This window comes from Oryzias latipes, chromosome 19, assembly GCF_053564925.1.
Source record: "Oryzias latipes strain Hd-rR chromosome 19, Olatipes_Hd-rR_3.1".
Classification (NCBI taxonomy): Eukaryota; Metazoa; Chordata; class Actinopteri; order Beloniformes; family Adrianichthyidae; genus Oryzias; species Oryzias latipes.
The window spans coordinates 18,881,736-18,904,785 of NC_136255.1; the positions used below are offsets into that span (position 1 = coordinate 18,881,736).

A 23,050-nucleotide genomic window follows, 5' to 3' on the forward strand; every position below is an offset into this window, starting at 1 on the left:
GTTTTCAATTAAATAATACCTTTATAAGATGTCTGGCTCAGCCCTTGAAAATGTGTGTGTGAGGGAGAGTAAAAACAAAAACAGCCTTGGAGCCTTACTGGCGAGTTTTAATCATTAACAGAGGGAGAGTAAATTCACAGATCAAAGAAATTGAAAAGTGCTTACAAAGATGACTAATATTGCATCATGATTAGTGCCCTTTCAGCGCCTTTAACATTCTGTCACTGCGAGCTGAAAACAGAGACGAGCGTCTGTCAGTACAGTGGAGATGAATCCTTTGCTGCTTTGTGTTGTTGTGGGAAACCTGTTGCTCTGGTAGCAGCAGTTCAGTTTTTGGAATAAAGTGTAACCTCAAATAAAAGTAAACGCACTTAATCTGAATACTAAAACACATTTCTCATCAGTGAATGATATCAACCTCATGTTTGAGCCTGTAGGTTACCTTAAATGTATGTCTATTTTTTTCTTAGTAGGCTCCATAATTACAATGGTTTTGTTCCATAACTTTTAGCCTAATTTTGTAACAGTTTTTATAAAGGGGGACATTTGTATTGCCCGTCTGAGAATGTTCTTTATTTAAGATTAAAAGCTGCATATTTTAACAGTGGGGTCGGCATAAAATCTGTCCTTTTTTGAAGTCCAAGTTGAGACTGAGGCAGTCCAGCTGACCTGGTTTGACTGGACATGGAAACCCAACAACCTTTAGTTAATACCTTTGATTTGGTTTACATTTCCATCGCCATTTGCAAAATTCTGTTTTAGAGTTAAAGTTCCATCTGGATAACATTATAAAGTTATTGTAAGTCATGTAGGAGGAGCTTAATACTAGCACTGACCAATAAAAAAAAAAAAAGATTTGAAAGACAATTGCACTCAGCCATAGTGATTACATATATTTACACTTGCACCTACTTACTTCTGCACATTGTTCCACAAGACAGATTCAGGCCTTTTCAAATCATGCTCTGGACATTTTATTTTATTTATTTTTTCCTTAAATGTGAGCTGCTTTTTGTCTTTACTTTAATTTTCTTGGGTTTACTGGACAGTTAACCTGCATTAACACTGTGGGTGACCAGTGCAATACAAACCCTGGTCCAGACCAAACAGCTTTAATTCAGCCTGAATAGTCATTCTTAGAGCAGTTGTTTTTTGGCCATCTTTTGTAGCCAATGGGTTTTTAGTAATATTCCGAATCTATGCACAACAACTGCAGAGAGACAAGGAAAGGGGTCAATAAAAGAAAAGTGTATTTTTTAATCTGAAGCCACGTTCACAACAGGCATGTGATGTGCGTAACACACGTTCTTGAATTCTTGAATGGGCTTTTAGCATATGGTGTTCACTGACGATGAGTGAACACCCTTTTTCTTCTGCTACTGTTTACTAGCGCTTGTCTTCCACTTACAGTCGGAAGAGGCTTGTTGCAAAATGGTGCAAATATTGCGAATTTTGCTCCAGGCTTTTTCTTTCACAGCTGTATTTCGATATGCGAAAGAATTGGTATCAAATATTTCAGGTAAGGCAGACATTACAATTATTAATTTCTCCTTTATGATCAGTTTTCAAATTGTTAGAATTAAACAGGATCCAAACGTCACCGCCAAATCCGAGTCCTTAATTGATCAACGTTTAACCTGGTTTAACTTTCAATGCGTGTTCAATGGCCGTGCTTTTTGTATGTAGAGCCAAAAAACAGTTGTAGAAACTTGGCAGTCAAATGTGATTGCAAGAGTTTTGAAAGCGGAAGCCCAAAACATGCATATATGCATGCATTTACATAGACTTTTTATTGGAAGTGGTAGCTTAAATGCACGTTGCAGAGGGTGGTGACCAAGGTGAATCAGCTTTCACTGATTCACACAGGTGGTTTGGCAGAGCGTTTTTACACCGGATGCCCTTCCTGACGCGACCCTGTATTTTCTATATTTTCTGTGAGGTGTATCTCGCTTAAGGGACCCAGACTGAATTTTTCAGTTCATTGCACACCCTCGGAAGTTCTACACCCAGCTAACTGAAACAGAAGTAGTTTCAAAAAGTAAATAAAACAAGTAAAAAATTAAGAGTCCTTTAGTCTTTATTCCATTGCTATTCAAGCATGTTAGGTTAACCTTTAAACATTTTTTCGAATATCGCAACTCTTGAACCATTTACGCAATGAAGGATCCAGCAAATTCTGAGGTGGAAAAACGCATTTTCCAGTACTGAAGTGATACGCAATCATTGTGATTCAGCTGAATCTGTCGCAGAGAAAAGTGGCTTAGCTTAAACCCCATATGCAAAAATGTTTGCTCTGCGTCCGAATCAGTTGAGTCTCACTTGGGACATCTCCAGTAGTTAATGAAAAAATAGTTTTGTTAATATTTCCTTATATAGCTGCTAAAAGTGCATTTAAATTCAGTGGAATTTTCATATGCTCATTTGAAATTTGTACAGAGGTTAATAAGGTTCTTGAACTTACAGTGAGGACTCTCCTTGGCACCAGCTCTCAGCAGAAGCTTGGCCATGGGTGCGTTATTGGTCATGATGGCGATATCAAGAGGCAGGAGGCCCTCACTGTTTGGAGTGTTGAGGTCCAGCTCCTCCAAACTGTACTGGGACAGAAGCAGCTGGACCAGGTCCAATTCTTGATGCTCCACTGCCTCAAACAAAGCTTCATTGCTCTGAAACTGAGAGAAAGAAAGCTTCAATTTAGTAGAACAAAACTTGATAATTAGATGCATTTCATCCTTGGTGCAATTAATAGTGGAAACATGAGAAACATACATTATCTACACAAAGCCACACTGCACCTTTTTATTTGTTTTGCTTGCAAAACTTGGCTGCGTATTGTCAGGACTTCAGACTTCTCTAAGGTTCTTCTACTGTATGTGCTTTCCCCCTCAATCTGTAGCCTGCAGTGCTCTTGTTTTTTCTAACTTTTTCTCTTTTATTCTCATACTGACTTACGATGGTGGTTTTACGCAGCCTCTCCTTGTCCCCTCCCCGTCCTGACACCACACTGTCCTCCAGAACAGGGGGGTTGGTGCCCACGCGGAACTTTCCAGACAAATTGCGGTATAGACGGCGAGCTGCACTTGGCGAGGACAAGCTGGCTGACTTGCGAGCAGAAGCCGGCTGGTTGGCCTGGTCTACTCTCATGGGCTGCGTCATTTTGGCGGTGTCGGCCCTGGAGCAGAGATGGGTGGGTGAGGAACAGGGGTGATGTGTGACAGAAAACAGTGGTATAAAGTGAAGATAAAAGGAGCTTTACATCTACAAAAAAGATCTCACACACTCCTAAAATCCATCTTGCATCATTCTCTCCAAAGCCGGAAAAGAGAAAAGCTTGCCAAAAATTCTGAACAATAATGACTTTTAAACTATTTCTTTAAGCTATTTTGCTCTTGATAAAAGTACCATGTGAATAAAACAGCAAGAACTTCAGCTACAAACCCTAGATTCTTTACTCACATCTTAACATATATTAACTTAAGGCTTAGTTTAAAACCTGGTGGTTTTCTGGAAAGCTTCAAGCTGTCCACTAAAACCTCCCATTTGTCAAACTCCAAGTTTCAAACGGACCTCCAACGTCTTAAGTTCTCAGTACATGCATCATTCTGGCCTAAAAATGATGGCCTTGTCACTAAATTGCAAGTGATGCTTTTCTAAATTGAAAAAGTAAAAAAGAAATACCATGTTTGCCACTATTTACTCGACATTTATTGGTAGGAAGACTAAAATCAGTTTATTTTGCTATGGGAACTATGTAGATGACACGTCTAGGGTGAGTCTGTTGTATTGTGCTCACACACACTTAACTGCTGAAGGAAATGTCAGCAGGACTCTACAGGCGATGGTGACAGACTCCGTGTCAAGTCTCACCAAAGAGAAGTGGAGAGATAAATGAATTCCTCAAGGAGGCATTTTCAACAGCTCCTGCTCAAGTCTCTCCTACCTCATAATTCGAGTGATCCTTCTTTAGCCTATCCTCCCCTCCACTCACTTTCTCCTGACTTCCTGCTCTTGCCATTTATCACCTCATTGACTCAGTCATTTGCCATCATCATCATCATCTTTTCTTTTTGTTTCTTTACTTTTTCACCCCTTAATGCACAATTTTAGCCTACATTTCAGAATTATTTGTCAGTAGTAGAACTTTTATCATACATAACACTTTAGGAAAGTCTATTGCTAACCCTATAGGTTACTTGAATTTGTGACAGAACATTCATTCTGTACTTCAAAAAGTAATTCATGATCGACATAATAGTTGATAAAAAAAAAAGAAAAAACTGTTTAACAGTTTTTCCCGGGCACTAAGATTTTTGATCACAACGAAAGTGGTTCTCAAAAAACCAGTAGTTTGTGATTGAGCAGACAGAGGTTAGGTGAGTAAATAAAGGAAAAGGGATTGGGCCAGTGTGCTGCATACCAAAAGCAGATTTGTCAAGGTGAGAACATCTGTAGGAAAAATGTTATTTATACTCCTACTCTGCAATGAACGTGTGAGCACATATAAGCATGCATACCCGCTCAAACCCACCCACATCACATGCAGTTTGTGCAACAGCTGACAGCGGCCCACATAGTAGACTTTGAAGTCCTCCAAGCCCCCGCAACAAGGCCTTTTTCACAAGGCTGATACACCTAAAATACCCCCAATCCCCATCCCTTCCCGCTCTGTCCCATCCATCTCCACTCTATCCAGTAATAGAGGCCCTTATTTTAGACATCCTCGTGTTCCCGGCTGGGCCTAACTATTCCATGGTTCCAGATAAAGCGCGGCAGGTATTTGGAATAATTTTTCCATGGGCCTGGCCCGGAAGATAAAACAAGAGATATATTTGTAATGCGTGTGCTGGTATCCCATTTCAAAGAGAAAGCCTATTGGAATGCAGTCCTAGGCTTATTGTTATTTGCCTGCGATGGAACAGACAACGTTTTTTCTGTCGGCAGGACGGTGCCCCATCACTCTCTGACGACATTAGGCTGTGTCTAATGTGGTCTGTGTATAGTATGAGTGCCTTCTTCTTTCAAAGAGATGCTGTTTCTAAGAAATAGGACAGGTATTTTGTTTAATAAAGTTATGTCTCCCCACACAAGAAAAAAAGAATAAACATCTTCAAATTAAGTTCAAAAACCTTGTACAGAAAAGTGAATTTTTGGATCAGATTATTCCAGGTCATCCTGAAATACCTATTCCTTTACAGTCATTCCAACTAGCCACATATTCAAAAGGTCAACAGCATGTCACCTGATGTTCAAACTAAAATTGTACGGTAGTACAAATTCAACTTGTAGTGAACGTTGAATGCCTTTTTTTTTTATTCTACCAGCACCAAGATGCAGGAAGCTGTTATTTTAGTAAACCAAAAGTACCATTCAAGAGCTGGCTCCATCAAATACACCAACAAACAAGAGTCTAGACATTAGTAGCTGCTTGACTAAAAATCGAGATAAGGAAGCCCCATCTTTGGAAATATTTAAATATTTGCTATTTCCATTGGTGCACAAATTGCACAGTTCGTGGGTTTTTTCCAAATAAGCAAGTCGGTCAAATGTAGGGAAGACAACAGCTAACGACAGTGCTATGTCAAAGAGCCATCAGAATAGTAAACTAGCGTGAGTCTGAAACTGTTGTGTATGTCTGGTGTGCATATGTGCATGAACAAGTAGGCGCCAGAAAAGGACATTGTACTGGCTGCTCCTTTTCTCGCTGCAAGCATAAAGAAAATTCTTTTGATCTACATCATAAAAAACAAATACAAAATGTTCAATGAAGTGTTGAAAGCAAACATTGCAGAAAGAAATCCACAAATATAAGGCCATATTTTTAAATCATGGAAGCGTACAAAAGCTTCTCCATTATGTAAAACCTTGTATAACCAAACATGAACCTAAAGTCGTCAATTACTTTTCTTTTGATTTATACTTATACTTTCTCCAACACAGTTCTCCCCCATCCTCACCACATGTTCCTCATGGCTTTACTCCACCTTAATCTCATCCCAAACTCCATCTGCTGTCACAAGTTATCCTAAGGATTCAGACCCTCCCCACCCCAAGACTTCCCAATTACAAATGCATTGCCACTACGAGAACACATAAATCTTGCCTGTCTGTTAATGTGTGTCGAATCGTGTTTATCACATATATATACACAGTCATATTGGTTGACACGCATTACATCTGTTGTCTGCATAGGCAAGCTTTCGCAAAAAGGAACCCCTAAAAAAAGACAAAAACAAAGAAGTGAAGGATAGATGACAACTTTGTGTAGAAGAAAAAACAGTGGCATGAGGACTGTGCTCAAAGAAAACTTTGCACTGGGGAGATTTTAGTGACAGAAGTAGCCCCTGAGAGCAGAGACTTTCACAAACTCACATACTTGCGCGTACTCACACATGCAAGTACGCAGACACTTATCGAGGGGGCTAGATGCTCTAAATATGGCTTGTAGAAGGAAATTCTGAAATCTGAGTCTTGGCACCAGACAGGCTGGAAGCAGCCAGGCTGCTGGATGCAGAGAGGGGAAAGGCTGAGAGAGAAAGGCAGTTGATGGAGGGGGGGAGTGGGTATTTTGCTCAAACTGCCTTGACTCTTATCAGCTCAACCTGTAGCTTGTAATGCCTGAAAAAGATGAATATGTAGGAACATGTTTACACATATTAAAGCATTATTATGCATGTGTAGTCAGTGCAAAGGCCTGAAAAGATTGCTCCCTTAGGTCATACTGGATAGAATGTATTTTATTGAAGGATCTATTTGGAGGGTAATACTTTTATACTAAATTGCCCTTGGCAATGCACATTCAAGCAACCAATTCTAATGCAAAGTTTATGTAAAAACGCGTATATGTGCATTTCGGATTTCTGTGTTCAAAACTCTCATTCACGCATTGCTCCCCACGTTTGTAATCACTTTTTTGGCTGAAACGCACAACCACTGAACTTGTGTTGAAAGTTAAACCAGTTGAACTTTGACCAATCAGAGACTCAGATTTGGTGGTGACATATGGATAGCGTTGTTTTTAATTCATGGAAGTGCCAACCTTTTGAAAACTGGAGGAGAAATTAATAATTGCGGTTTGTGCCCGTCCAGATTAATTTATTGGAACGAGCTGTGAAAGATAAAGCCTGAAGCAAGATTTGCGAGATTTGCATCGCTTCGCCATTTCGCACAAAGTTTCCTCCAACTGTACCTACGTGTGCAAGTATTGGATAGCGACAGTCCAGTGTGAACACCATATGCTAAAAGACTGTTCAAGAACCCGCAACACATACTGGGTACATAAACTTTTAAACAATTTCAAAACTAATCTTAAAAAGCAGTCATGATTAACAAAGGAAATTATCTGGCAAATCTAGCTTTGAGAAATTGTAAAAGATTATTACTTTAAGCATTTTTTTCTGTTTGTGTTTCAGCATCGTTGGTTTTAGATGAGCAAAATTAGTGTTTTCAGCAAGGGAATCTTGCTGAAAAGGTGCATATTTTTCTTTGATTTGGCTTGACAGCAAATGTAACTGTGATGATGCTGTGTGTTTGTCTTTTCTATAAAGCATGTGCCATGCACACCCATCAACTAGTATCTGCTGACTGACACTAATGAACGCACTGTGTTTTAGTGCAACCAGCAGATATTCAGTCAAAGACTTGCCTAAGGGTGCTACAAAAGTTATTGGCGCTGCATCTACAAATCGCAAAATGTACTTTCTAAAATGAAACTAATAATCCTGAAACAATTACAATAAAAACTAGAAAGCAAGTGTGAAGCACAGCCCCGAAGCTGTTCATTTTCACCTCCATTAGATTTATAATAGATTTAATATTGCAGCAAAATAATCTAAAGAAGATCCAAAGGATAGTTCTTACCACTTTTGTTATATTGTTATTATAGATTATTTTTATAAGAAGTCAACAGTAAATTCTGAGATGACATGACTGAGCAGCTTTCTCTAAAACGTCTAGAAGAGACGTTAAACTACCTAAACACCAAGTTTGCACACGTATATGGACATTTGCAAAGCCACTGTGGACATCAATTATGCACAACAAGAAATAACAAGCTCCATCTCAGCATGCCCTCCTGTCCTACACATTTTTTTCAATCTAATTTGTCTTGTTCTCTTTTTCTCACTTTCTCTTTGTTTCCCTTGGGAGAATGGCAGGGAAAGAGCAGTGAGTATGTTTAACCTTTGAAACCGGCCTGCTGTGTTGAGCAAGGCCTGCCACCTGTTGGCTCTGTGTGTGTGCATGTGCTGTGTGAGCAAGCAGAGGTAAATCTCACTAATTTTGATGAGCTGAGACAACAGTGGAGTCACCCTGAGGATGGGATGGCGAGCAGTCACCGACATTCTCAGGAAGGAGGGGGCACTCCTAAGGTAGGATCACCCGCATACATACAAACATACACACAACCCCTCCTCTGTCAGAAGCTTGGTGACACTGTGTCTCCCACGGTGATCGTGGATCCAGCCTGGGTGGCTCCAAGCCCTGTGGTGTCTCTCTCAGTATGTGCATGTGTGTTTCACCAATGGTGTCCCTGCCTGGGCCACCATATGCCACCCACCCAGCCAGGGAGAGGGCAGGGGTGGAGGCAACTTCTGGCAACTGAATCTACCAGTTGGCTCATTCTCTCAGTCACACGCCGGCTGGGCACCATGTTTAAAGTCCAAAAGCTATTAATCTGTGATAGTTATAGGGGGAAGTGGTTGGGCAGTTGAGTAGAGAGTTTTCTTCTTACTGTGATGGAGGAGTTGTAAAAGTGATAGCATACACATTTTAATACAATATTAAATATTAAAGTAGACTTGATGCAAGAACTGTGTGGATTTGAAAAGAAAAATATTAAAATTGCAAACTGAATCAAAGCAATTTTTCAAATAATTAAAGACTAAGAGACTAAAAAAGTTTTAAAGCTACAGACACACTGGACATGTGACGCTTGTTCAAGAACGCACTAAACGCGCATTCTTGAATGCGTATTTAGCTCATGGTGTTCACACTGGACAAGCAGGGAGGGGCTTCTTTTTCATTTTCTACCGTTTGCAAGTGCATGTCTGCCACCTACAGTTGGAAATCTTGTGCTACAGGGGCTGCACGGTGGCAGTGGTTAGCGCTCTTGCCTCACAGCAAGAAGACCCCCGCTTCAAGTCCCCACTGGGGGACCTGAAACAGAACACCAATGGGAGAATGTGGAGTGCATCCGTGGATGCACAGGGATTTTCTCTGAAGACTCCAACTTCCTCCCACCTCCAAAAACATGCTTCATAGGTTAATCAGTTACTGTGTTAATTGGTTACTCTAAATTGTATCTAAGTGTTGGTGCTTCCATTCATACGTCACTCCCAAATCCAAGTCCCTGATTGGTCAAAATTCAACAGTTTTAACTTTCAACACGCATTCAATGGTCACTCTCGAGCTAAAAAACGATCAAAATAACATGCTTAGCTATGCGCAAATGCAAGAGTTTTGAACATGAAAGGCCAAAACACAGATTTACGTAGACTTTCCATTGGAAGTGATCGCTTGAACACGTACAGCTGAGGGTGGTGTGAACATAGCTTAAGTTTCTTTAACTTTTGAGAAAGTAAAGACATACATCCAATTCCAATGTCTAATTAGAACATCTATGTTTCAGACCTCTATGGTAAAAGGACATTTCACCAGTTAAGAGAAAACAGAACTTTCACATATCCTTGTGTGACGTGTATACCTTTGTAGTTTAGTAAGCACATGGCTTTATTGAGCAAATGTTTATGCCCTCTTAGCAGCTGAACTCACCGTCTACACTTTCATGCAAGTTGTCTGACTCTTTTAGTCTGATTAGGTCATTTCCCGTTTCACAGCCCAAGCTATCGTTTCGTGTTTTTCAGGAATGGCTTGGCATTAGCAGGAGAGTTTCCTATCCAATGGGAGAATTCGTTAGAAGTTGTAGTCCTAGTTTTTGAGATGTGACACAACTGTGGTAAAGGGTAATTGTACCAGATGCTATTTATAGTAACGGTATGACACATTGTCTGTGACATTATCACGATGTTTCAGTTATTACAGCAAATTTATGGTGCTTGTAGTTTAATAGTTTTACAACATCCAGAGATCTAATCACAAGTAATCATGAGTCAGTCAAAGATAAGACTTCAGACTCAGAACTTTGTAAAAGTCACATTGCGTTTAGTGAACATATCAATACACTAATGTGGAAACTTTTTACTGGTAATACATGTACAGATACTGCCTATTTTATTATTTCTGACTTTTCACCATCCTCACTGTCATTTGCCTGTGCATGAGTGCTGACTTGAAGTTTACAGTGGAAACCAGAGCATCAAGTGAGAGAGACGGAGGACAGGAGGGAGCCGGCCTCACAAATCTTTTTAAGTGCATCCCCCAGCACCTCCCTTTAAGAGCACACTGTCTGAACATGTGCACATATGAAGCATATTTGTGTGCATATGTGTGGCTTTAGATGTGAATTTCTTAAAATTCTACACAGGAGTGCACAGACATTTATTCATTTATTTCAATTTTTTTTTTTAAAGAAATTTTGTGGGCTCAATGCGAAATGGGTAAGTTTGTGTCTGAGCAAGTGGGTGTATACGAGTTTGAAAGTGAAGAAAAGAATAGCATTGGACTGATCCAAAAGCAGAGAGCATTGCAGAAATTCTGCTCCCTCGTGTGGACTGGAATCTGAAGTCAATTATGCTGCCAGAAGCTTTGCCTAAACAGATTATAAATGCAGACAGAGGCACAGTGGATGTACAAACCTGATAAAGCAATTATAAGCTTTCTTTTTTTTCCTCAGATAAAAAGATTTAACATGACTTTTACATTGAACTGAAAAAATGTTTGTCTATGTGAGCTGTATATTCTAAGTGCAGATAGCAGCTTAAAGACCCACTCCGATCATCTTTGAGTTATTGTAAAAGCTTTCCCAGTGGTCTTTTAATTATGATTTTGCCATTTTTAGCCCAAATGAAACTCAAAGTCATTTTCTAGGACGTAGTTTCTGCAGATTGCCAGAAGTTCATTGGCCTCTGATTTGTGGGCGGGATTGTTGAGCCCGCCCCCATTTTCCATCATCTATGGTTTACACACTCTCCCACTAGCTTACACAACCCCAACCTAACATTACCGGTGCAACAAAAATAGTGAAAAATATCTGCGCTACTTAGCCGAACAGTTTTAAGCCAGACAAGGAAAACAAAGATGTACATCGATCTTTTTGTCTGCAAGTGGTTGCATTGGATTGGAGCGGAGCAGGGAGATTATGGCTCGCCGACTGTAGCACCTATGTTTTTGCTACAAGCTTTTTCCAAAAGCGTTTTTTTTGTCTGCTCCCGATTCACATTGATTTGAATAAAGAAACACTCAGGAATGCAATTTTAGATTAGATTTTCTACGTAGACGTCCCCCCATCATGAGAAAAATGATAGAAGAACATGTAATAAACATCACAAATATTATATCATTAGAGTGGGTCTTTAAGTACATATTGAGGACAGAGGACCACAGCTGGGTTTGTAAGATTTCTTCTTACAGTTACAATTTAAAAGTCTCTACAGTTTAAGGACTTTTAGATTCAAGATAATTAGGTGGAGAAGAAAGGTATTTCAGAAAAATCTCAAAAGGCTGGAAATGACATGAAAGCATTAATGGAATCTTTGTTGAATGAACCTGATTATAGAAACTTCAGCATGTGTCTGTAGTCGGCACAAATAACTGCAATCAGGTGATTGTAATAATAGAAATAATATGCCAAAGGAATGTAAACAATAACAATGTATTTTCAACAACACCATTATGTTCTGGAGCTGTACTCCATTTAGGTTGTTTATTTTCTACTAGTTCTACACTTTTACACAATTTACTTGAAGGTGGAGAAAGCCTTTTGATACTTTCTAAATTTAACTGCAGCCGTAACACAAATATATATGCCACTCATTCTGCTAGAGGCGGGGAATGGCCCCACAGTGCAGTGGTCTTTGACAGATCCTAAACATTTTTATTTGCAAATCTTAAGAGAAAAATTTCTGGCATTTAAAATCCATTATTATTCTTTTGTGCTTGAAGAACAGGGCCTCAGAAATGAAAAAAATAATAAAAATAAATCAAATTAGAACCAAATGAAGAAAATGGCAAATAGTACAAACTCACTTTACACTGCACCCTCAGAGGATTGCCCCTCTTTTTCCACTTAGAAATTGGTTATTTCTCTGTGTTCTTTTTATATTCCCTTTGCGCATGGTTCATAAGGATTAGCACTAAGCCCCAGTCCCCCCCCCCCCCCCCCCCCCCCCGGACACCCCGCCCAGCTCAGTGCTAAGTACTACAATGTGTGTTTGCTCATATATATGTGTGAGCATGAATATCAAGGAGAAACTCAGACATGCAGACAGGGGTTTCTGCCACCGCTCTGCGAGTCTGTGCTCATGTGAATGTATCGGCTGAGGGAAGGGCTGGCGCGTTTTTTTCTCTCAAAGTTAAGACGTCATCCTCACAGTGCTGTCAGCATGGAGTTATCCCTGAAGACAGGCTGGCACCAGGCAAAGAACAGGGCCTTCAGGAGATGTAAGCCCCCCAGCGCCTACTGCATACCTACACACTTCACAATCAAACACATGCTGGTGTGATAATGACTGCCCTCTAAAGTTTTTGTTCTTGTTTTCAAAGAAAATTAAGTTTTAACAACAATTCTAAAATGTAGCCTGATCTTTATGCATGCAATAGAAGTCTTTTCTCTACAAGAGTTCTGCAGGGGAGCTCATGTAGGAAACAAAACTGCTTCGCCAAAATACATGGCTGCCTCTCCAATATCCTCAAGGGTTTGGCAAAAAGCTGGAAGTGCCTTTCTGTCACCATGAGAGGATGTGGAAATACAGAGTTATTCGCTGGCCCGACGCTGAAGCAGAACCAGCGTCCCTTTATAGACTTAGTATTGAGTCTTGGGCTCCAAAAAATGTCTTCAGCGTTGAAAGTCATGAGAAGGAAACTAGAAAGCAAAAGGGCTCAATAGAAAAGAAGATGCTTACATTAAAGTTTTTAAGAAGTCTAAATTATATTTGCATGGTTTTAAGAAATCTCTCAGCGAGATGACATGCAGACCTGCAAAGAAATGGGGTCGAGAAATTCCGTTTCAAACACATTTTGCAAAACATGATAAAAGTGTGTATTGAAGACAGACACAGGTATACAAAGCCTAGGGAGTATTTTATGAGCTCATTCCCATATGGTTACCAATAGCAATAACTCTGTCATTATTTTATTATATTTAACTCTACTTGAGCTTTAACAGTGCTCAATGTTTAAAGAAAACAGTAAAAATGACCCCTGCTTGTAGATTTGAATGATGTTGTGTCCTATTTTCTAATTTTGATTTTTATAAACATAAAACTGTACGATCCGATCCTCATAATGACAATAAGACAATAAATACATTTAGTCTTTTTAAAGTATAAAAATATATATTGGCTTTTAGAAAATACAACTAAAGCAAATGTACAAACTGTTTTCATAAATTGCTTCTTAGAATTTTCCAAAACAAATTAATTAATTTTCAGATTACCAAATGCTTTGCAAAATAAGTGCCTCTTTATTACTTCTCATATTTTTTTTGCCAGGAAAGAAAAAATAATGTAACATGCTTTCAAAGCTCGTGAAATTGTCATAAACCGAGAAAACATTTTTAAATTTGCATGACTGAGAATTCAAAAACTGCAGACAAACAGATTTTTTTCCTGATGTTTTAATGTTTGTTTGCTTATGTCCCCTTTAAGTGTTAAAAGAAACATGAATCTGTGGGGGGAGCAGGAGCCTTAAGAATGATGTAATAATTAACTTCATTGAGAAAGGGACAATACATATTAATGAACATTAAAACACATTTCCAAGCTAATTTCCATCTGGAGTCCCTTGGTGGGTTGATGTAAAAAAAAAAACAACAGAGTTTAAGGCTGCATTCAGACTGGGAAAATCTTTTTGATCTGGACCCAGTCCGTTTAATTTGGTCCGGATCGAGTCCCGGACCTTGTTTTGGTCTATATTCAGACTGCTGTCAAGCATTCATTCATTCTTTCATCATCTTCTTCCGATGATGTTCGAGAGTTGAGTTGAGTCAGGCTGAAAATGTATTCCGGATTATCGAGGAAAACAAACTTTGGTTCACTTTAACCAAACCACATGTGTCCAGTCGGAATACACCCTAAGCGAAATGTAATGAATTTGTTGTCAATAGAACCAATCACTTGGCTTGTTTTCCACCTATTCTATGCTGCTGATCAAGTGATTATGGTCCGTTCAATCATTCCAAACCTGGAATGACCTGATACAGCTCCATGTATAATTAAAATGGCTAGGAAAATTGGAAGGGTTGTATATCAAGGTTCAAGGCAGGGCAACCCTGAGTTTGTTACTAGGAGAGTTACTCTCCAAATAATATTCCAAAATCGTCTTTGCCAACGGCACATTTTTTGTTTGTTGCTGTTTTCTCATCAATTCCTTCCTTTCATTCATTCATTCATTCATTCATTCATTCATCCATCCACCCACACTTCTATCCACTTATTTTCATAAGTTTTTTTTTTCATATATAAAATTGCAATAGTAACAGTAGTCTGCCCAGAGAAAGTTGGAATACAATTGTAACTGAGCCTCACTGATCTCTCATTAAAACCAGATAACATTAATTATAGCGTGAACTTTAAAGGCCAGGTCATCTCTTCAGCTACATAGCAGAAAAAAACACGAAAATCTAAAAGTGAAGGGTTGATCCAATGACCTGAGCTAGCACACATTTCATACACAACACTTCTACTAGTTAAACACACATCACAATGTCAGTTCCAGACCACACATTAGGTCTCATAAGACCAACAAAAGACCTTGTAAGACCTCACACCAGGTACTGGTGTGACTTAACAAGACCTCAGAGAATCACACACCTGTGACTCCACAAACCACAAAGTAACTTGTGAAGGTTTACTGTAGTCCCGACAGCATTTACAAACCTCAGAACAGTTCAGACGTGTGACTTTTGGGGAATTTTAGGTTCACTTGTAGAGCAAAGGCACAAGGAACCCTTCAAATTCATGGTACAAATAAAAGAAAATAAAAATGAAAACATGTTAAGAACCAAAAGGTATCTAGAATGCACAAACAGCATTCATTAAAAAGGGGAAAAAAGAAAAAAGAAAATCGGATGGAGAGCTTTGATCAGTGGCTTGAAGACTGGGGCTTACAAACCAAAGATGAGCTAAATCCACTAAAAAAGAGTAAAGGTCAGAAATAAAATTCAGAAGCAGAAACAGTGAAAAATACAGCCATCAGCCTCTTCTTTGCCGAAAAAGTTCTCCTTAAAGATCCACTCCAACGAAAAACATGTTATTGGTGTCAACATGTTCTTGTAGCATGATGGAGGACATATATAAAATAATTTAAGATTAAAATCGTATTTCTGAGTTTTTGTTTATTCCAATTAAGATGGATCAGGAGCAAATAAAAAAAAAGCCATTTGACAAAGCTCAAAGTTTTGACACAGCAACTGAAATGGGCGGGCCAAAGTCTTCATTCTCCACTCCATTCTGATGTATCCACTTAATTCAATGCAATTTTGCAATGCAACTTTTTCCTTGTCAAAGATGTCATCTGGCTCTAAACTATACGGATGCCTAGCTCACAATTTTTGTTGTAACGCTAATGTCAGCTTGGGGGCATGAAGGTATGTATGCGGAAGAGGGTATAAACAAAGGGATGAGGGGAAATGGAGGCAGGCTTACTTCACACCAGCAGCCCTCCCCACAACTCAGAAGCATATTTGTGATGAATTCGTTAATATTTGTGATGAATTCTAGGACATGGTTTCTGTAGAAAACTATAGAAAATAGTAGAAAACTACACACGTTTTCTGATTTTGGCTAAAAACAGCATAATCATAACTAAAAGACCACTGGGGACCCAATTACAATAGATCAAAATATAGTTGGAGTCGGACTTTAACTAGTTTTAATTCTAGAAACAACTGTCACAACAAGACTGATCCAAAGCTGTTTTATATATACTTGGTAGTAACTTTCAGTTTTCAGGAATCTTTAACATTGGTGTATTAAGATCAAAACCAACATCAAAGTTAATAATTCTCTTAGGAGCTATGTATATGTATATATATGTATATATATATATATATATATATATATAAATATATATATATATATACATACATATACACACACACATATATATATATATATATATATATATATATATATATATATATGCATATGTATATATATATATGTATATATATGCATATGTATATATATGTATATGTATATATATGCATATGTATGTATATATATGTATATGTATATATATGTATATATATATATATATATATATATATATATATATATATATATATATATATATTATGAGGAGGAGCTGGTATATTTTTGATATCTTACCAGTCCACACTAAGAGATCGTCTCCTGTAGGACGACGGTCTGCTTGACGAAGTCTTCTCAGTTTTAGCTGAACGTTCTTTCAGAGACAGACGATGAGTAAATTTGGAGATTCCTGACTCTGATCTGTAAAAAAAAAAAAAATAAAGATAAAACATGAATAGAAAATGCAACTTTTGGAACATAAAGGCCAACAAAATACAAATGCACCGATTCCCTGGAGAACATTATGTTTCAGGAGAAGCTATAGACTTACCAACTAATTTTCTCCAAATAGGTTTTATAGGAAGTCACACACGCTTTAATCCTCTCTACTGAGCTGCCAATGTCCCAGTTCAACTTTTTGCTCAAAATTAAAAACAGGATATCTAATATTTCTTTCAGCCCAGAAGACATTTAAAGAGACTTAGACTGCAAATATTGCTGCGGGTAACTCCAGGGACAAATAAACATGAAATTACAAAAACTAGTAAAGAGGAAAATACTAAACAGAAAATTTAAGTGATGTGAAAATCCTTGGTATATTCAAATAATAACTTTATGCACACATTACCAAATATGCCCATGACACACAGATAATTTTAATCTCATGTTAAGATCTAGTACACAACACATTTCATTACTATTTTGAGACATGTTTCTATGAACAGACTTTTTCAAAATGACAAAGGCTGCCAAAGCATTGTGATGAATTCTTGCGCTAATTTCATGCATATGTTGTTTCCATGTCATTATGAAATGTTAAAATATCCTTAACAATGACTCATAGATGCTAAAACACATGTACAGGTCTCCTTTTAACCTCAGCCAAAAAGCATTTTAGTCTCCATGGTGAGGTCTGCTGGAAACATAGAGAGAGTTGGATTGGGGTGCACACTATGTGTGTGCAAACCATTGGGGTGTTTTAATCCATCTCCTAAAAACAAGACTTCTTTCTGCTTACATGACTTAGTCTGGTTTCAGATACTTCAGAAAAAAAACTGTCCACGAACATTTTATAAGTTTACACAACCTCACTTATTGATACTTTTAACTGAAGACTGACACTGAGGGGTGATGGGGCCAGCTGAATCTAATGAACTAACTTGAAATTCTTAAAAAAAGAAATAGTCTTCAAATAAGATACTGATATATTTGTATCTGTGAGACTGCTTTCCTTAAAAATTGTGTTTTTCTTCAAAGTGAAAATAAATAAAAAATAACCTTAAAATTCCATGCTAAAAGTGTTGTTTAACTTGCTTTTGACACAACTTTCCACTAGTTTAAAGGACAAAATAAAAACAAGACTTCTTAATATTCTTCTTTTTGCTAAATTATTTTTTCCAAACCATTCTTGCAGAGCATTTAGCTTGCAGAGACTGCAGGTGGCATATAATGACGCTCTCAGAATTAAAATGAAAAAAAGACTACGGTGGTGCAGCACGAGTGAGATGTTCATTGGTGTAGGAGTAAACACTCTACAAGTTAATTTACAATATCTTATCTATGGTTATGAAATATCCTATTGCTATTTAATATGCAATTTGTATATTTAATTCAGAGTATAAAATCCTTTTAACCCTTGCAAACATAAGGCACAGCTCAATTTGTTACCAGTCTATGAGGTACTGGTATGGACACCTTTTTAGCCCTATAGTTTTTAAGTCTGAAATTTGTTATACTTGTGTTTTAGTTCCTTTTATTTGTCTTTCTGGTGTTGGCATTTGGACATTGACTCCACAGTAATAATAAGTCTATTCTATTCTATTCATTTCCATATCCATTTTCATTTTAAATGACTTCACACAAAGGCTTATCGGGAGAACAGTGCACCCCCTTCCTGTCTGTGCTCTCACTCCTAAACTCTGTCAGTTTCCTGTCTCAGTGAAAATCAGCTGTTTTCCTTGTCTTTAGTCAGATAAAAGAGCAACCACCAACTGATTAACTGAAGTCACTGCGTGCTTTTCCTTATTCTTGTTAGGATTTCTGTTTTCCCCATTCATATTTTTCAATAAACACCACTCATTTATGCATGTAAGCTACTGTCAACAAGTGCTCCAATTGAATATCCACACAAGTTTTACTTTTCACTAATTTGCACTCTTCTGGTGAATACACATGCCTCAAAATGATAGTAGAATGATCATCTTTGATTACCACAGATTAGTTTAGCTTAAATAGATCTACCAGGTTTCCAGACAATAACAGTTGCTTGTAAAACTTCAGACAAATTTCTGGATCAGACATCTGACAGGACTGTGGGGCTACAGGATAAGAAATGTAAAGCATAAATACACAAAGGATCATGACATCAAAGACGAGGGGGGCTAGCAAACACAAAAAGGGAGCCAGGGAATCCCTTTGAGGGATTTAGATGAAAACTGCACATGTGAAGCAGGTGGGTCCAAAAGCAACTGGCTGCCCCTTGGCTCTGTGAGAGTCTGAACACCGACTCCACCCCTAGCAGCTGTCCCTGATAACATCATCCCAGTGAGCACACCATGATGACGCAATCTCCTTAGAGGCCCACTCAGGATATCCCAGGCAATTATTTACTAATTTAAATTATACTTTCATTTTTGTTGTTAATTCATGTTTGATAAATTGGTAATGGATATTAACTGATTATGTTTGTTCCAGAGCTGAGACTAAAAGATTTTTTTTTAACGTCTACTTTTTTTTTAGAATGATTTTTGCAAAAATCATAACTAGAAGTTAAATTGAATACAGTCTTCTTTTTCACGTAGGTAATACATGGTCTGTGATGTTCTAAGTGTCTTCTCTCAGTCTTTCCTTGTTGTGTATTTATGCGTCATTGATTGTTGAAACAACTCATTTGTGTTTATTTGCTCTTCTTTATTGTTCTGGTGATTTTGTGTTCACTTTTGTCTGACATCTTTTACCATAACCAATAAACATAGACAGCTCAGTGGCCTTGTGGTTAGTGTCTGCCCTGTAACTGGAAAGTCGTGGGTTCAAACCCAGGCCATAAAAATGGGACCCAATGTCTCCCTGCTTGACACTCAGCATTAAGGGGGGTTAAGCCAGTAAATGGTTCCTGAACACGGCTGTGTCTGCACCTCAACGCTCCCCTTTTAGACTTTTAGATATTTTAGATGTCTGCTATTCCTCAACTGAAAGAAAAAAGAAAACACATTTCCTGACATTTTTAACAACTTTGTTTAATTTTAAAACAAATTTAATTATAAAACTAATTTGGAGGAGTTCTTGACTATGGTTGGCTAAATTACTTTTATAAGCTGTTGTAAACCTGTGGCAACAGCCTGTGGCTACACGACCTTCAGAGCCTTAGGGGCCAAACGAGAAGGTCAGATTTATTTGTTTCTGTGATCAAAGCCTCAATGGTTTGTAGTACTGAATGAGATAACTCTGTGTTATTTTCCTGTTCACATGATTTAAATCTAGAAATTTACTGTGAACATTTATTAATGAACATGTAGCAAATCACATGAACCCTGATTTAATGTGATAAATGTTTTTTTTTTTTTTACAGTTCACAGTTTTTTTTTCCTATTTTATTTCTGGTCTTTGAACAGAAATTCACAGTAATTTTGATAAAAATGTATTTAAATATTTTTTCTGTTCTATTTGAAGAAATGACAAGTATCCCATTGCAGGAAAAATGTTAACTAAATAGCTCATTTGCATTCAATGTTATTAGGCTTCAAAGAATGCAAGCCAATTGGTTGGCCCTCACGCATTTTCACCTCACCAAAACTGCCCCTCTTTGCAGAAAGTTTGAACACCCTTGCGAGAAGACATTCTGGATTTCATATTAATTCTTTATTTTTTCTTTGCCCAGCTTTCATTAAAGACTTTCATTTTTTGATTGAAATATGTCATCAATTTATTAGATGTATTGCATAGATAATGGAGTCAGACTTCTATAATATTAAGAGCAAATAAGCAAATTTACAAGTGACTACTCAACAGGAAATGTTGATGACTTAAACATAACAAATTCTGCAATTAAACTAAATAAAATATAAGTTCTAGCACCACTCTAACAGAATATCAATATTTGCTTCCTATATAAGGCCCCTGTATGTCCTTACATGAGCTTGAATGATGAAAATCAACATTCATCAAGTTAGACAGCTCTCCTAGATTGATTGATTCCTAGTAGTTAAGCACTCTCAAAGGTCTTTCTTTGGTCTGGGGAAATCATTGGGCGTGTTTTCTTTTTTTTGCCAAAATACGCCTCTATGACTCAAAAACTCTTCATCTACACTGAAATCCTGAGCTAGCCTCCATGCGAAACCTCCTGACGATCCAAAGCTTAAGTCGTACCAACAGATTTATCATTATTGCAAACAGATATTTCTTCACTAGGAAGAACAAACACATTTAAAAGGGTATAAACTGTAATTTACAATATATCTCATTAGGTAAAATGGCCTCAATGTTCTTAATTGAAAAAGAGCAACCCTATCGGGTAAACTTACTAGTACATGTAATTTTTAAGACTGACTGGATAAGGGATTGTTTAGAAATGTTTTTATTCTGTTCTTAGCTGACAGTTAAAACTGTTCGTCCATGATATTGTGATACTTTTGATTAGCCTCTTGAGAAAACTTAAGTATTCTTTGAAGTACTTATACTTGCCACCAATCAAGAGATGGGGTGGACTTGATTAGCTGCCTGCAGCTTTTATGCATCCTGACACCAACAGAATATTTTGTTTCATAATGCTTAAAAATAGAGAGTAGAAACTGTCTCCAATTTAAACTCCAAAGGTAAAAGTTACAAAAAAACATAAAACAAAAATGTATCATTAATGACAAAATGGTTTTTTAAAGTGGGTCTTTCAAAGTTTCCAGAAAACACAGTAATGGAACAACAGTAAAGCCCAGATTTTAATGAGCTTATATAACAAGGATTACAGTATTATATTCTTTTATGTGCCACTAACCAGCTGCCTTTCACATCTATTCAGTATTCTTACTACTAATGCAATTTTTGAAAAGAAAGCTTTTGAAAGCATGTTGTGCTTTCTGAAGCTCCCTAGAATACATCTCACAGTCTAAAATACTTTCAAAATAATGCATTTTGACATGAAAAACAATATCCACAATGATGCCTGGTGATGGCGTTCTTAAAAAATGTGTCTTATTTGAAAGGCCACCACTGCCATACTGCAAAGTGCTGTTAGATTGTAATGTGCCTTTGATTAGGAGGCTGCCAGCATTGGTAACTTTCCCTGATCCTGCTGGACAAGGGTGCTTTTGTGGGTTCAGAACAGCTTGGGTGATGATATGGAGAAAATGTTGACCTGCGCACTCATACAAGCCTCCAGCCTTTACGTAAACATTCACTGTGTCCCTACGACACATTTCTTTCTTGCAAACAACTTATTTAATGTCACTTTCCCTCTGTATTTTTTACCATGGCAGCAATTAACTGTTCACGAGTATTCATGTGCATCAGCTCTGGTAAGAACTACGGTAATTGTTCTCACTCACAGTACACAAAGCCATTGATGGAGCACTTTGACCTACTCACAGCCTCAGTAACCCACTATTTAAGAGCTGAGTTAAGACTGCCTGGAATTTTAGCAAAACCACCACTGCTCGGTGGATGTTTACCTGAGAGCTGCAGGTAGTTTACTTACAGTGCAGACAATATTGGTAAGCTTAATTAAAGTTTGCAACTTTTAATAGCCATCATTCAGTGCCTGAAGATCATTAAACCCAAAAGGACTGTACTGTCCAAAAGGTCTTGGTTTTGCATCTCTATCCTTGTAAGAAATAAGAGCAGTTAAAGTTAATATTTTATGCTCAAGAAATACAGTCCAAACATATTTAGAAGCTTATGCTTCTAAATTAAAAAAAAAAAAAAGATTTTAAAGTCCCACTATGTCCTTTAGTCTTTTAATTATAATTACGCCGTTTTTAGCCTGTGACATTTTTTTAGGACGTGTTCTCCAGAGCGGCAGGAGTTAATTAGAAAATTGCCTCTGAGTCGTGGGCGGGACTGTTGGCACTGAGTAAACCCGCCCACACTTCCCGTCATTCATCTGTTTACAGTCTCCTGCTGGCTGACAGTCCCTCACAACCCCAACTAGGGCTTCATGATATGAGGAAAACTGACAGTTTGCGATATTAGTAATCAATATTGCAATGACAATATGACTTCATATACAAATGGCAAAACAACCAAAAAAACACAATTTCCATTTCACTGCAACAGTTTAATTTAAATAAGAGTCCACATACCTTAAATTATACTCCAAATGACCCTCATCTACATAGGAAGGTCAACAACGTGAAGGAGTCTATCCGATTGGTCAAATACTAAAAGGGATTTATTTGTTTCGTTAAAAATTTCACGCTGCCATAAGACTGTTTTAACACATTTAAGGTAACCATTTTCGACGGCGAAAATGGCGATAGATTTATTTGCGATTTATTGTGCAGGCCCGACCCCAGCCTAACATTACAGGGGAAACAAAATATGCGAGCAACATTGGAGGTATCCAGTATTCAGTATCCAGTTTTGAGCCAGATGCCAACTGGAACGAGGAAAACAAAAACGTAGATGGATCAAGACCTCTACAAATGGATGCATCGGAATGGAGCGGAGCAGGAAGCTTGTGACCTGCCAGTTACTTCTAT

At 37.8% G+C, this 23,050-nt stretch overlaps 1 protein-coding gene across 1 annotated transcript in view; it reads right to left on the reverse strand.

The window, feature by feature from the left end:
- Positions 1-23,050, reverse strand: part of ankfn1b (ankyrin repeat and fibronectin type III domain containing 1b) — a 150,290-nt gene that overhangs the window by 17,728 nt on the left and 109,512 nt on the right. The window contains exons 7-9 of the mRNA XM_078937344.1: positions 16,440-16,562; positions 2,950-3,169; positions 2,462-2,669 (exon numbers count right to left, since the gene is read on the reverse strand). Coding sequence (XP_078793470.1) covers positions 2,462-2,669; positions 2,950-3,169; positions 16,440-16,562 — 551 coding nt within the window. The remainder of the gene's footprint in view (positions 1-2,461; positions 2,670-2,949; positions 3,170-16,439; positions 16,563-23,050) is intronic.